At 40.5% G+C, this 12,334-nt stretch overlaps 1 protein-coding gene across 7 annotated transcripts in view; it reads right to left on the bottom strand.

Annotated features, from left to right (window-relative positions):
• Positions 1-12,334, bottom strand: part of grid1a (glutamate receptor, ionotropic, delta 1a) — a 325,765-nt gene that overhangs the window by 11,743 nt on the left and 301,688 nt on the right. For all 7 annotated transcript variants that reach the window (XM_061788917.1, XM_061788916.1, XM_061788919.1 and 4 more), the window contains 4 exons: positions 11,440-11,637; positions 10,491-10,821; positions 6,547-6,685; positions 1,887-2,082 (listed from right to left, as the gene is read on the bottom strand). In XM_061788917.1, the coding sequence (XP_061644901.1) occupies positions 1,887-2,082; positions 6,547-6,685; positions 10,491-10,821; positions 11,440-11,637 (864 nt within the window). The remainder of the gene's footprint in view (positions 1-1,886; positions 2,083-6,546; positions 6,686-10,490; positions 10,822-11,439; positions 11,638-12,334) is intronic.

Raw genomic sequence — 12,334 nt, 5'->3', positions numbered from 1 at the left:
TATATATTTTTTATTTTCCTACATTTAAGCACAGTATTAATGTTCTAAATGTGCACAACGTTAACACAGCTTACAATAATAAACGTGTTTAGGAATAGAACCTATGCTTTGTTTTTCACTTGGGCCGAGTATGCTACTGTATTATAATGTTGGTCATTATGATGGTATTTGTGAGAGCTAAGTATTTTTTTTTTTAGGTAGAACTTGGTGTAAAACGTTTGAGAATCCCTATTAGAGAGGTTTCAATACAGATAGCACAATAGATTTTTTTGCTGTAGGATGGAGAACACTCGCGGTGCAATTTGAATGTAATTAAACTAAAGGTACAACAGGAACAAATTCTTTTTGACAACGATGATAAAAATAGTTGTTGCGGAGAGATGCGCCGACACGCACTGCAGCCCGCGAGCACACACTGTGCATGAAAAAGATGAGAATGGCTCTGGAATCCTTTTGGATTTCCACTTTCTAGTTGTATTCACCGCTGTGACGGTCTTCCCCGTGGTGTTCTCGCATCCGACGGTTGCTGTCAACAAATGCAACAAACGAAGCCTCTGCACCTCGCTTCTCATTAGGACCGTGTAAAGTTGGAAAGTTGACTCGCCCTCGTAAACACACATGCGTCGGAAGGATGCTCATTTGCTTCATGACTACAAGTGAGTCACACGAGGACATCTGTTGGTTATTTAAATGGCTTAGCAGCAAATACAACTTATAAAGCTTTTCAGGGCTTTAACACCGTGGAATAAGATCTAAGATAATTATGCTTTTGATTGACACTGTCAGAGAGGTATTAATTACCTACCTTCTGACTAAAATAGTTCCATTGAAAACTTTGTGGACCTGTGGATCCAGGATATACTTCGATCACTTCTTTTACGTTATATTACCGCAAGATGATTTCCTTCTTTTCTCAAGGAATAATTGCTAAATTGGAAGCCCAAGTAGGAGGTACGGTTGAGTCTTGATCAAGAATGTGACCCTTGAACTGCATTCAGATATTGCCATAAATGGCTATAAATAATACAACAGGGGGTCATCGGCTTATGACGGCATTCCGATCTGCATTTGTATGTACTGTAAGTCGGAACGCACGGTACTCAACCACTGGCTTATGCTAATGCATTATTTGTAACTGCAGTAAATATTTGTATGAAAAGTCGTCTGACAGTACAGTTTGACCCTACGATATCGCGGTTCATCGTTCATGCGCCGTGCTTATACTGTGCTTTGGTACAGTACGGCGTGCTCACGCTAGTCAAATAATCTGAATTGTAGGTGCAAAGTGCGTTTAAGCACGGTACAGCCTGCCTGCCTTGAGTACATTTACAATCACTCAACGGTGTGTGTTCACTACTCTGCTGAATAAAGCGCAGGAAAACAAAAACAATATAGATATACTGTAGATATATGATGTTAATATGAATAGAAGTGTGGACATCTATGAAGGATACAAAGAGTCAAGTAACCCAAATTTAACCTAAGCAAACGTAGTACTATGCTCAATGTAGTTCATTGTGCGGCTTTTGTAACCGTGAGGTCGGGGGCCGTCTTCAACTGAAGACCTCCTGTAACTGATCCAAATGAGACTAGGTGGAGGTTTACCCGGTCATCCATTTTAGCTATGCGGACTTGACAGATATTTGTTAAATTATGGGTTCTACCTTCTCTGGCTTACATGTGCTTGTGGCTCTTTCATTTGATAGAAAAGAGAGGAATCATAAAATATTAGTTCATTACCACAGTGATTGAAATTCTCAGATTTCAAACCAAAATAAGCATCAAGTTGCCTGAATATCATTATGTTTTGTCGCTACTTGGTTGTGTGATGACAGCCGCAGTAAAATCTTTGGCTTAATTAAAGCTCAGGTCTTTTTAACAGTCACCTTTTTGATGCCTTCGCCGGGGCCTGAGACGGAGTGCTCGAAGCCGTTGTTTTTGTTGATGGTCTTCCAGAGGTCGGCGAAGGTGCTGTCTTGCTCCAGGGGGTTGGTGCCTTTGGCTTGGAAGTAGTCGTACACTGCTGAGTCCCTCACCGTACCGTACGCCAGGTCCCCCTGCTTGGACAGGTCCTGGAAAGACCTGGAAAGTAGTCAGTATGACATCAGTTACTAGTTTTTTTGCCATAGAATTATGGCATGAAGAAAGAGGACTTACATTCTAAGCACTGACAAGAAGCAACACTGATTGAAGATGTAGGCTCTGCGTTAGCTTCTTGCGTTAGCTACCGACTGGGAGGTGCATGCATTACCACCTCCTTGCTCATCATTAAAATGATTAAGGGGTGTTTTGCGGTTTTTATGGATGAATACCAATCAGGGCAACACGATGATTTAGTGGTTAGCCCTTCTGTCTTAGGTTCTAGATTCTCAGCTCTGGCCTTCCTGTGTGGAATTTGCATGTACTCCTTGTGCTTCAGTAGGTTTTCTTCTTTCCACATTGCCGAAACAGGCATGTTAGTGTAAAGACTAAATTGTCCATATGTGTGAATGTCAGCGTGAAAAGTTGTCTATGTGGGCCCTGTAATTAGCTTCAGCTCACAGACAACCCTAATGGATGTTGCCTGTACACTTATGATGGTTTTATGATAGTGGCTGTTTGGTCTCCAGATATAATAGATCTCAATGGAAGTTTAATGATTGTATTTTCAATTTTTGGTACCACTGTAGCCCCCCCATCAAAATGCCATAGATTATGTAATGGCACACCCACCACTACCGACGTTCCCCAAGTAAGAAATATGAATTCTAACACTTTAACCATAGACATTGGCTCATCGGACAAAATTTCCTCTTTGCTCCAAGCCCAAGCACTATATTAAACTAGCACTCCTGAGTCCTTTGAGTCAATCTCTAATCAGCATGCTTTTGATCAACCAAATGAGCTGCACCTGTAGCTTGCCCGCCTTATGCCAACCGCTTTCCCCGCACGCCTGTAGCGCGCCCACGGCGACCGCACTCGCTCACGACAAGGAGAAATCCAGGGGTTGGGATTCGGAACAATTGCCGCATTAATCGATTCGATTGGCCATTAACTGTTCATAAGAGTGTGTGCTAATGTACTTTTCATGAACAATACTGCATATGTGAAAATGACTCTCTCACGACGCTATTATGCAGATGTGGTCTCGGCATACAAGAAGAAAATAGGACTTCTTTTGGAGAGACAAACTCCCTCCAATTATTTACTTTGACCTGCAAAATCTAGCTAAATTGGTTACCAAAAATAATATAAAAATAACGATAATGTTCAAAGCTGAAAATACACTTAGAGATAAACAATGCCAATATCATGTGATGATATTTTGCTTTTATATTGGTTTTCTGGGCAGTACGGGGATAATGGTGGACTTTCATTGCACAAACCTCATTCAATTATTACAGTTTAGGGTGTTTTATTGTTTTAACAGGCTGATTTTTGATGCCCTGTGATTGGCTGGTGACCATTTCAGGGTGTACCCCACTTCTTGCTCAAAGTTAGCCCCAAATGAGGACAAGTGATATAGAAAATGGATGAATGAATGGATGAATTTTAATTTTACAGTGGTTTACTTTATTTATGTGAAAAAGGCACTTAAAAAGTGCCTGCGGAGTAAATAATGTTGATAGATAGACCAAGGAGCAGATTCATTCAAATTTCCTTTATTTCGTACCGTGAGATTTTGGGGCCAATCAGTGTAATTGCTGTAATTTACACAGCAGAATTCCTTAATATCCATGTATTTATTTTACCTTCCATTCAATGTCAGTTAAACGGCTGTGTCCCCAGTCGAAAATGAGGCAGGTGATACTGTAAACACAATGTATTTTATCTATTTTTCTGCAGATAAGCAACACATTAAAGTAACACCACGCTGTTTTTACAACCAAGATTGCCTCCCCAAAAAACAACAACAAAAAAGGAAATCGAAAACCTTATCCCAGGTGATGACGACGGGCTAATTCAGCCATTTAATTAGAAGCCTCTGGAGCGCTGCTCAGAATAAACTTAAGGCAGAAAAAAGCGATTCGCTAGTTTATCATCTGCGGCCTCTTTAGTTAGGTTGCATTTCGAGCTTTTGCCGCAGTGATTAAAAAAATATATATAAACGTATAGTGAAAACTTTTTTTTTTAAATCTGACCACATTTTCTTTTAACTGTAGCGAGCTGAGCCGCAGTGAACAACTATGTATTTAAAATGAATCAACTGTGTAAGTAATTGGAGCCGCCAGCTAAGGTGAGGGGAATGAAAAAAAGGCAGGTGAAAGCCCCTCTTTGGGAAGACAAAAAGCAACGATAAAAGCTACACAGATAGAAAGGCCTTTTCCTTCTTCTCCTCAAAACAGTCTCTGATGATTAGCCATAATGTACCTAGAATAAAAACAAAGGTAAATACTGTAGATAAAAAGCAATTTTATGTTGGATAATAAAGTTATAAAAACAATTATTTTTCTCTCTAAGAGAAGGAGATGTTGCATTGTCCAAGGCCAAAATATGCAAATTATTGTCAATATTCTGCTTAAAACTCTTTGAGTGGGGAATTTTATGGAAAATTGATTCTTTTATGGCTTATATACAAACAGTTGTGTCTCTCGAGTGCCTGCCCAACCATCAAGTGTGAACTTGACTACCACATAACTCTTCTTCGTCCCCACTGTGAGGTTACAGTGGGGCTAATTTGCATAATAATCACCCATGACGTAATTAGCTAGGTGAGGCGAAGGCCTCTCGAGTTTGTGTCATGCCTCTGTAATTGCAAAGCTCAAGGTAACAAATGCTTGACACAGCATGCCCGCTCAAAACGGGCAAATTCTAAAGCGTATTATAATTAACGATCCATGGGGTATTTTGAGGGAATAATTTCACCGATACCTTGGAACTGTTTTAAATAGTGAAAAAAAACCCAGCATAATATTTCTTTAAGGAAAATTATGCCTTTCGCGATTAGATTACTTGCTAAATTATTAGATTTATGGAGAAATATGCTCATAAGTAAAATATTTTGTACATATTTGGCACTAAATTCCCTCCAGTGTGCTTTTTAGCAGTATCTCTTGAGGGAGATAAGGAATTGACTACTTATAGACCCATAAAGGAGCTTTACTGTTTTCCAATTGTACTATACGGGAGTCGCAAACTGTGTCTTGTTAAATGGGCCGGGTAAAATATGATGCTTCTAATGTCTGTTAGATTTCTCCTCGTTTGGACTTTAAAAGTGAGACATGGGCATCATTTCTAGAGCAGAAAAGACAATATTTGGGGGTTATCGATCGGTTCTACGAAGTATGAGGTGTGTTTACTGAAGAGAATAGAAAAAAGCTCTCAATTCATTAGACTTTGTGGAAAAGTTTAAAATTGAGCTTCCTGCCGAGGGAGTGCAAGGTCACAGTTTGCAATGTTGCCAAGTCTTAAGATTCAACGTTGTAACCTTCACGTGGACTGCACGCGTCGTCTGGGAGGCGAAGGGCAACATAGGCTCATCAGGCTAGTGAGGCATCAGAGACCAGATTTAAAAGGGAGGAACGTTTCCTAACAAGTCTCTTGGCGCTCCAAAAATGGTTGGTTCCCACCTCCCATTTAAGTCCATTTTGACAAATCATATAATCAGCGAGAACTTGCTCTGTTTTCTATAATGTTTTTCACTTCAAGGGTGCTCGCTGACTAATCTTGTTTGTGAGTTTTTTTTCCTTTGCAAAACGACAGGGCTGCTATCAAATTTACCACTACTTTTTTTCTGAATATTTTGCATTGATTCTGTCACATTGATTCCCCTCCCATCACCTCAGCCTCTCTCTTCCTGCAGTTCTTTCCTGCCCTTGAATCCTCTCCAAAACAAACATGTAATACCTTCCCGGGATTGTTTTATGTTCACAAAGATTACTGTGTGTTTTTGGCAAATAATCCCACATGAGCTACATGATTTATAAAGCAGTTACTTCTCAGAACAGCGGGGAGAACATTTTGACAAGGCCATGTTATTTTTTCATTGTTATCATTCTCCATGAGCTCATACAATTATGATTTATAGCAAGTTGGCGGCATAAATATGCAAGACAAGACAAACACACAAATGCGCACAAACACGAGGAGCTGTGTTTATGGAAGTAAATACAGACACTCGCGTAGGTCTCTCCATCGAGCTCAGATTTTGTGCAACCGGAACAAAGATTTTCTCATATTTATCAGTTCTAAAGCATCTTTTTTGCCACCACTGACTATTTTCTGGTTCGATAAGCGCAACGTGAGCGTCCTTACTGCACTCGCATCGGATACATATCTGACTTATATCCGCGTATGAAAGAGGCCTGGGTTGGATAGGAAAATAAAATTGGAATTCGACTGTTCACATGAAAAAAAAATCAGATATGTGACATTGGGGGCAAAAATCTGAATTGACCTGCAGTGTGAACATAGCTTAACGGATGTATTTTAACTGATATGGGTTCTCATCAAACTGTGCAGTTATACCTAATGTACAGGAGTATATCCAGTCTTATGCAGCAAAGATTTCAACAATCCACAAGAAGGGAGCCACTAGCTGCTGACGGTATCAAAATAATGTCTTACCGTATGGCGTTGTCCATACGGGACACGGTGAGGTAGGCGGCCAGGTTGGCCGTGTAGGACGAGCACACGATGAGGGTGAACAGCCACCAGCTTCCCATCACGATACGCAGGGCCACCGAGCCGAGGATGGAGTCGCTGCCTGTGTGTGGGCAGACATGCACAGCACATGATCATGTCGAGCATATCTCGCATTGAAAATCAATCGGGTTCTAGCTTGCATGTGAGACAATAACGTCTGAACGTTTCAAAACGGTAACCACTGATTTACTTATTTCATCATATTCGAAATCAATGGGTTTCTCGCTTATAAAGTAAAAAAAAAAACAAATTATTATTATTATTATTTGTGGTAGTTTGAAGAGCAATAGCAACAGCACAGGAACGTCGACTTACTTGCTATTCCCCTCAGTTATCGTGCACACCATGTGATCCTTCAAAATAAATAGGGTTTTTGCTTACATGTAAAACAATATGATACAATACTTCCTTTGACAGGGAAATGATCAAAGTTTGACATTAGCTATGGCTCATTCAAAATAGGGGTTCTTGTCTGACATGACCTTTATTTATTACAATTACACGGGTGCCTTGACATACGAGTTTAATTAGTTCCGTCACCACACTCTTAACTGAAAACACTCCTATCTCAAATCATCTTTCCGCATTGAAATGAATGGAAATGCCATTAATCTGTTCCAGACTCACCGACCAAAAAAAAAAAAAAAAAAACCTACCAAAAATTTTGCAATGTGTTTTTAACAAAATAAATAGCAAGCTGGAATATTGTACTTTATAAAAACAGATAGTAAAGACATATAATTAGAATGTAAAGAATTAAACTGTTTTTGCCACACTTTTTGCTTCAATTCAATTTACCTACCAGGCACCACTATACTGTAAATGTATCACTTTTGGAACACCCCCACCATAGGAGACCATTTGCTTTAGTTTTTCTTGTTTTATTGTGGTATTGGGGTACTCACATACCGATAATCTGTCCTAATTCTAGCCCAATTGCCCCATTCTGATCAAAGTGAGTAAAAAAAGACGAGATTATTGAATGTGTTCAAATGATTAACCTGAGAGATTATCCTGTAGTATGCGGTGTGTTAGTGATTCTTCCTCTCCAATCTGCTCGGAAAACTGTCAGGGCTGACAATCGTAAATGCTGAACTCCAAGTCGGGCTCCTTGATTGTGATGTGAAACCGAACGATGGCCAGTTAGGAACTCTTTCTTCTTCTGTGTATTTTGTGGCAGTCTGGATATCCTGTGGCACTGTGCTGCCTCTCACAGATCAGTTTTGGTACGATGACCGACAGTAAGTTAAGCGGAGGAGACTCGCGATTGTCTGCGGAGATATGCTCATGCGTGTGGCGTGCTATGTCGGCAATTCTGAGTACACCACACACGATAAGAGTTGTAAGATCATGCCAATGTTTTTCTCTTCATGCGTGGGGTGGTCTCTCATAGTTTAAAAATTGGTTAAGATGTTAATAATCCGTATGCATATTTCCAGTTTAATAGATTTAATAGAAATTAAACCATCAGAAAATCGTATCATATATTACAACCTACACCTCAAAGTTTTTACCAAAGAGTTAAGTCTTCATTAATAGTGGTCTTTCTTCCTCCAACTTTCTTCCTTCCATGTCTTTTGGCTTTTTGAAGAAGATCAGTTCATCACATTAGTTTTGCACATGTCTGACTCTCCCGCTCTCTCAATATGAAATCAAAAAGAGCTTATGAAGTATTCGAGAGAAATGTCAGGATAAATTTGAGTTTTTGAAAGAAAGAAAAAAAAAAAGTTGGGCTGTAGAAATGCCACGAGGAAGCTGGCGCGAGTGGAAAATGATGAGATGAGAGTGTATTTGGCTGAGTGTGTCACCGTCGACAGCTGCGGCCTCGGGACGGAAGTGAACGCCTTGTCAGACGGGCGGCGCTCGGGCATCCGTCACTTTTATTATACACGCTTTTGAGTGATCTTTAAAGGTCATCGAATGTGAAATGTGCATCGTGAAAGTCAAGTGGATCTAGTGCAGTGGTTCGTCTCCCTCTTCCAAATAAACATAAAACTTTGTCATCAGAAGCAAAACCATGTTTGCTTGTTTCCACTTGCTGCGCAAGATGATTTCCCATCTCAAAATTAAAGGGGAAATATTACTGGAGAAGTGACTTTTCATTGTGTCTAAACAAATAACTGGGAGTGCCTGCCCATCCATTAAGTTTGGAATTAATTGTTTTTGGTGAAGTGTCCATTCGTTACATACTGTACAAAGTTTACTGCATAAACAGCTGCCTCCATGAGTTAAAATGCTTTTATTGTCTTTACAAAACATACCACACATTCATTTAATAAATGTAATCAAAAATGCAATGCATTTAAACATTTTCATTTTACTGTTATTTCTAATTAATGAATGAACCAATTATTTTAATTAAAAGTTACTTATAAAATTGTTTATGTTACAATTTTTGATTAGTTACAAATACAATTACCAATTATTTAATAAGATAAATGATATACTTCATCCATCCATCCATTTTCTATACCGCTTATCCTCACTAGGGTCGCGGGCGTGCTGGAGCCTAGCCCAGCTATCTTCGGGCGAGAGGCGGTGTACACCCTGAACTGGTTGCCAGCCAATCGCAGGGCACATAGAAACAAACAGCCATTCGCACTCACATTCACACCAACAGGCAATTTCTTCAATTAGTCTTCAATTAACCTACCACGCGTATGTTTTTGGGATGTGGGAGGAAACCGAAGTACCCGTAGAAAACCCACGGAGGCACGGGGAGAACATGCAAACTTCACACAAGGAGGTTGGGATTTCAACCCTGGTCCTCAGAACTGTGAGGCTGACGCTCTAACTGATATAACACAATGAATGATAAATATATTAAACTAGCCAATGTTTAAAAAATGCTAAATGAATTCGACAAATATTACAGAATCCATTATATACATTCTCACTGGCTTGGATTAAAGAACGAAGAATGACGGCCATACTTTGCACACACCTGCTGTAAAGTATGTTCTAATTCTTGATCCTTGGGGTATTTTGAAAAAGGATGCCAAAGACATGTTATTGGGAAATGTTTGGAATTATAAAAAAATAAAATCCTTAATGTCTCCTTTAGAGAAGGGTTTCAAAACCCAGCCAAATGTTGACATATCATTCCTAAATCACGGCTGATGCTGTAGCCGAGTTCATGCTGTCTAACAAAGCCACAATACATCAGCTCCCGTATCTATATCAAAGCGAACCGCATCTTCCCGGAAGAGAAACAGTCTGCTTGACAAAGACTAAAACTGGCAACGTTGGGAGTCAAAGCCAGGACAGGACAAGAAAAAAAATAACAAAATTCATGTTCTTTTGGCTCGTGGGCGACGTGCCACTCGATGATGGATGCTGCTCAGTTGCCGGAATAGTCGTTTGTCCAAATCGGACGTAGCTGGATCTCTACCAGCTGTAAAGATGGGACGGCGTCCTTGACGAGGACACCTTTAGAAAAATGCAAGGGTGTGCACTTATTTCAATGACGGATGACTCAATCACCAAGGGCTCTTCAATAAATGTATTCTAATTGATTTGTTCATTATTCACCTTTTCTGCTCTGTTTAATAACAGAAAGTGTTTCAGACTCCTATCTAATATGTGAAAATAGTACTTCAAAACCATGTTGATGACACTCGAGCTTTTAATAAGTATAATACTGTAAATAGTGTCTCTATCAGTACAACCTGGCAATGCTAGATCGCCTACTTTTGTAGTGTACGATCTAGGCTGACCAGCCAGGACACCTCTAATGTTGCGTTGTTTGTTCTACAGCTCTGTTGTATAATTTCACGTTTTAGGCCTTACTTCTTTTTTGGATTTAAAGCCACATTATGCACAAATTTGACCATAAAGGAATAGCTTCAAAATTCTTGTTCACTTACCTTGTTGGACAAAAGCACCATAGACGATCCAGATGGCGCTCTGCAGCGACGTGGAGGGTGATGGCTGCGGGTGGCCGCCCGCGTTTTTCTGGCATCGGATGGCCTGGATGCGCCTGAGCAGAAAGATCATGACGCCCACCACCGGGATGGCGGCGGCGATGCAGGCCCAAACGGCAAGGTCGAACGGCGCCAGCAGGGAGAAAATGTTGATCTTTTCTTCTGACTTGCGCATCAGGATGCCCACTGAGTAGTCCAGGTAGCGCTTGCTGAAGTCCACCACGCGTTCACGCTCTGGGGTGATGGTGATGGCTGACACGGCAACGTCCGCCCTCTGTTAAATAGAATTCACAAGATTACTGCTGCCACTGCAACTACTACTACCTGCCACCAATAATAATAATAACAATAATATTAATAATAATGTCTAATTCATAGTGTCTGGGCCCTGCTTTTATGAAAATTTTTAGATTTTTTTTATATTCAGGCAGCTTTTCTCGCCAGTGTCTGCGGAGTGATCATTTCAGTGAAAGCCAACCGGTGGTCTTAATTAGGTCAGGACTGTTATGAAGTAGAAATGTTTCATGCAGCCATCTGCTAAAAGACAAAACGAAAGCTTCAATATATAAGAATAAAAAATCCCAGCGAGTTGTTTTCCATCAATGGGATGAGAAAATAACCTGTCACTCCATTAAGGATGGAGCTAAATGAATATTATGATTCACCGTCATGTTCTCAGATGTGTTCTTCTACTTCCAGGTATGAATCTGACAGACTGATTCGCAGATAAAAGCTTTTGGGCCAAGTAATGCTTTTTCTGTTTTTCTTCCATTATGGCGAACTCTGTAATTGGACTCTTTAAAACAAGAAAATGTTGCCTCGCTGCCAGAGAAATCATTTGGATCTCAATCTTGAGACTGGTTGCCTGATTTGCAAAAGACATTGCACTGACCTTGCCAATGAGTTCTCCAATCATTCCGTTCCAGGAGCCATTAGGGAGCGTCGAGCCGTACTTGCCATCTCCAACTTGGTAGATGTCATACTTAAATCCCAGGATCTTGGCCAGGGCATCCAATACATCAACGGAAAAGCCCTTGTATCTCTTGGGCTGGCCCAGAATGTTCTCTGCTACCATCACGAAAGGCTCTTCCTGTTAACATATTTGTTTTGTTTGTCAGCATGATATTTATCATAAAAGGACGCACAAAAAAAATCAAGAACCGATGAAATTGAACAGCAAGTCGGCCACTTGGGGGGGGCGAATTCTAGGTCTGTCACATTCTCAAAGTTAAAGAAAAAGGAGAATTTTTTTTGCTCCTGACACCAGGTTAACCGATTGAAGCGAAATTAGTTGGAAATGTCTATCATAACAAGGAACATCTCAAGGAACCTTGCATAAAATGTAACAGAAATTCAGCCATTTTGGTTCAAAGCAGCCATATTTTTGACTTGGGAATTCACCCCAATAAACCCCAAACAGAAGCAGATGTCCTAGACAGATTGGCAACGCTAATTGCCAATGACATTTTAAGGACGGGGTAGGGTGTCAAAATGTATTGATCAGTTCGAAGACTCGCCGTTAAAAGGGTGCAAGGGCCTGCCTGTTAATAGTCATGCTATCTGGAACTGTCCATCCATCCATATTCTCACTAGGGTCGCGGGCGTGCTGGAGCCTATCCCAGCTATCATCGGGAAGGAGGCGGGGTACACCCTGAACTGGTTGCCAGCCAATCGCAGGGCACATACAAACAAACAACCCTTCACACTCACATTCACACCTACGGGCAATTTAGAGTTGTCAATTAACCTACCATGCGTGTTTTTGGGATGTGGGAGGAAACCGGAGT

Source organism: Phyllopteryx taeniolatus, chromosome 11, assembly GCF_024500385.1.
Source record: "Phyllopteryx taeniolatus isolate TA_2022b chromosome 11, UOR_Ptae_1.2, whole genome shotgun sequence".
Classification (NCBI taxonomy): domain Eukaryota; kingdom Metazoa; phylum Chordata; class Actinopteri; order Syngnathiformes; family Syngnathidae; genus Phyllopteryx; species Phyllopteryx taeniolatus.
The sequence above is the reverse complement of the archived record's forward strand: the minus strand, read 5'-3'. Positions and strand labels throughout refer to the sequence as shown.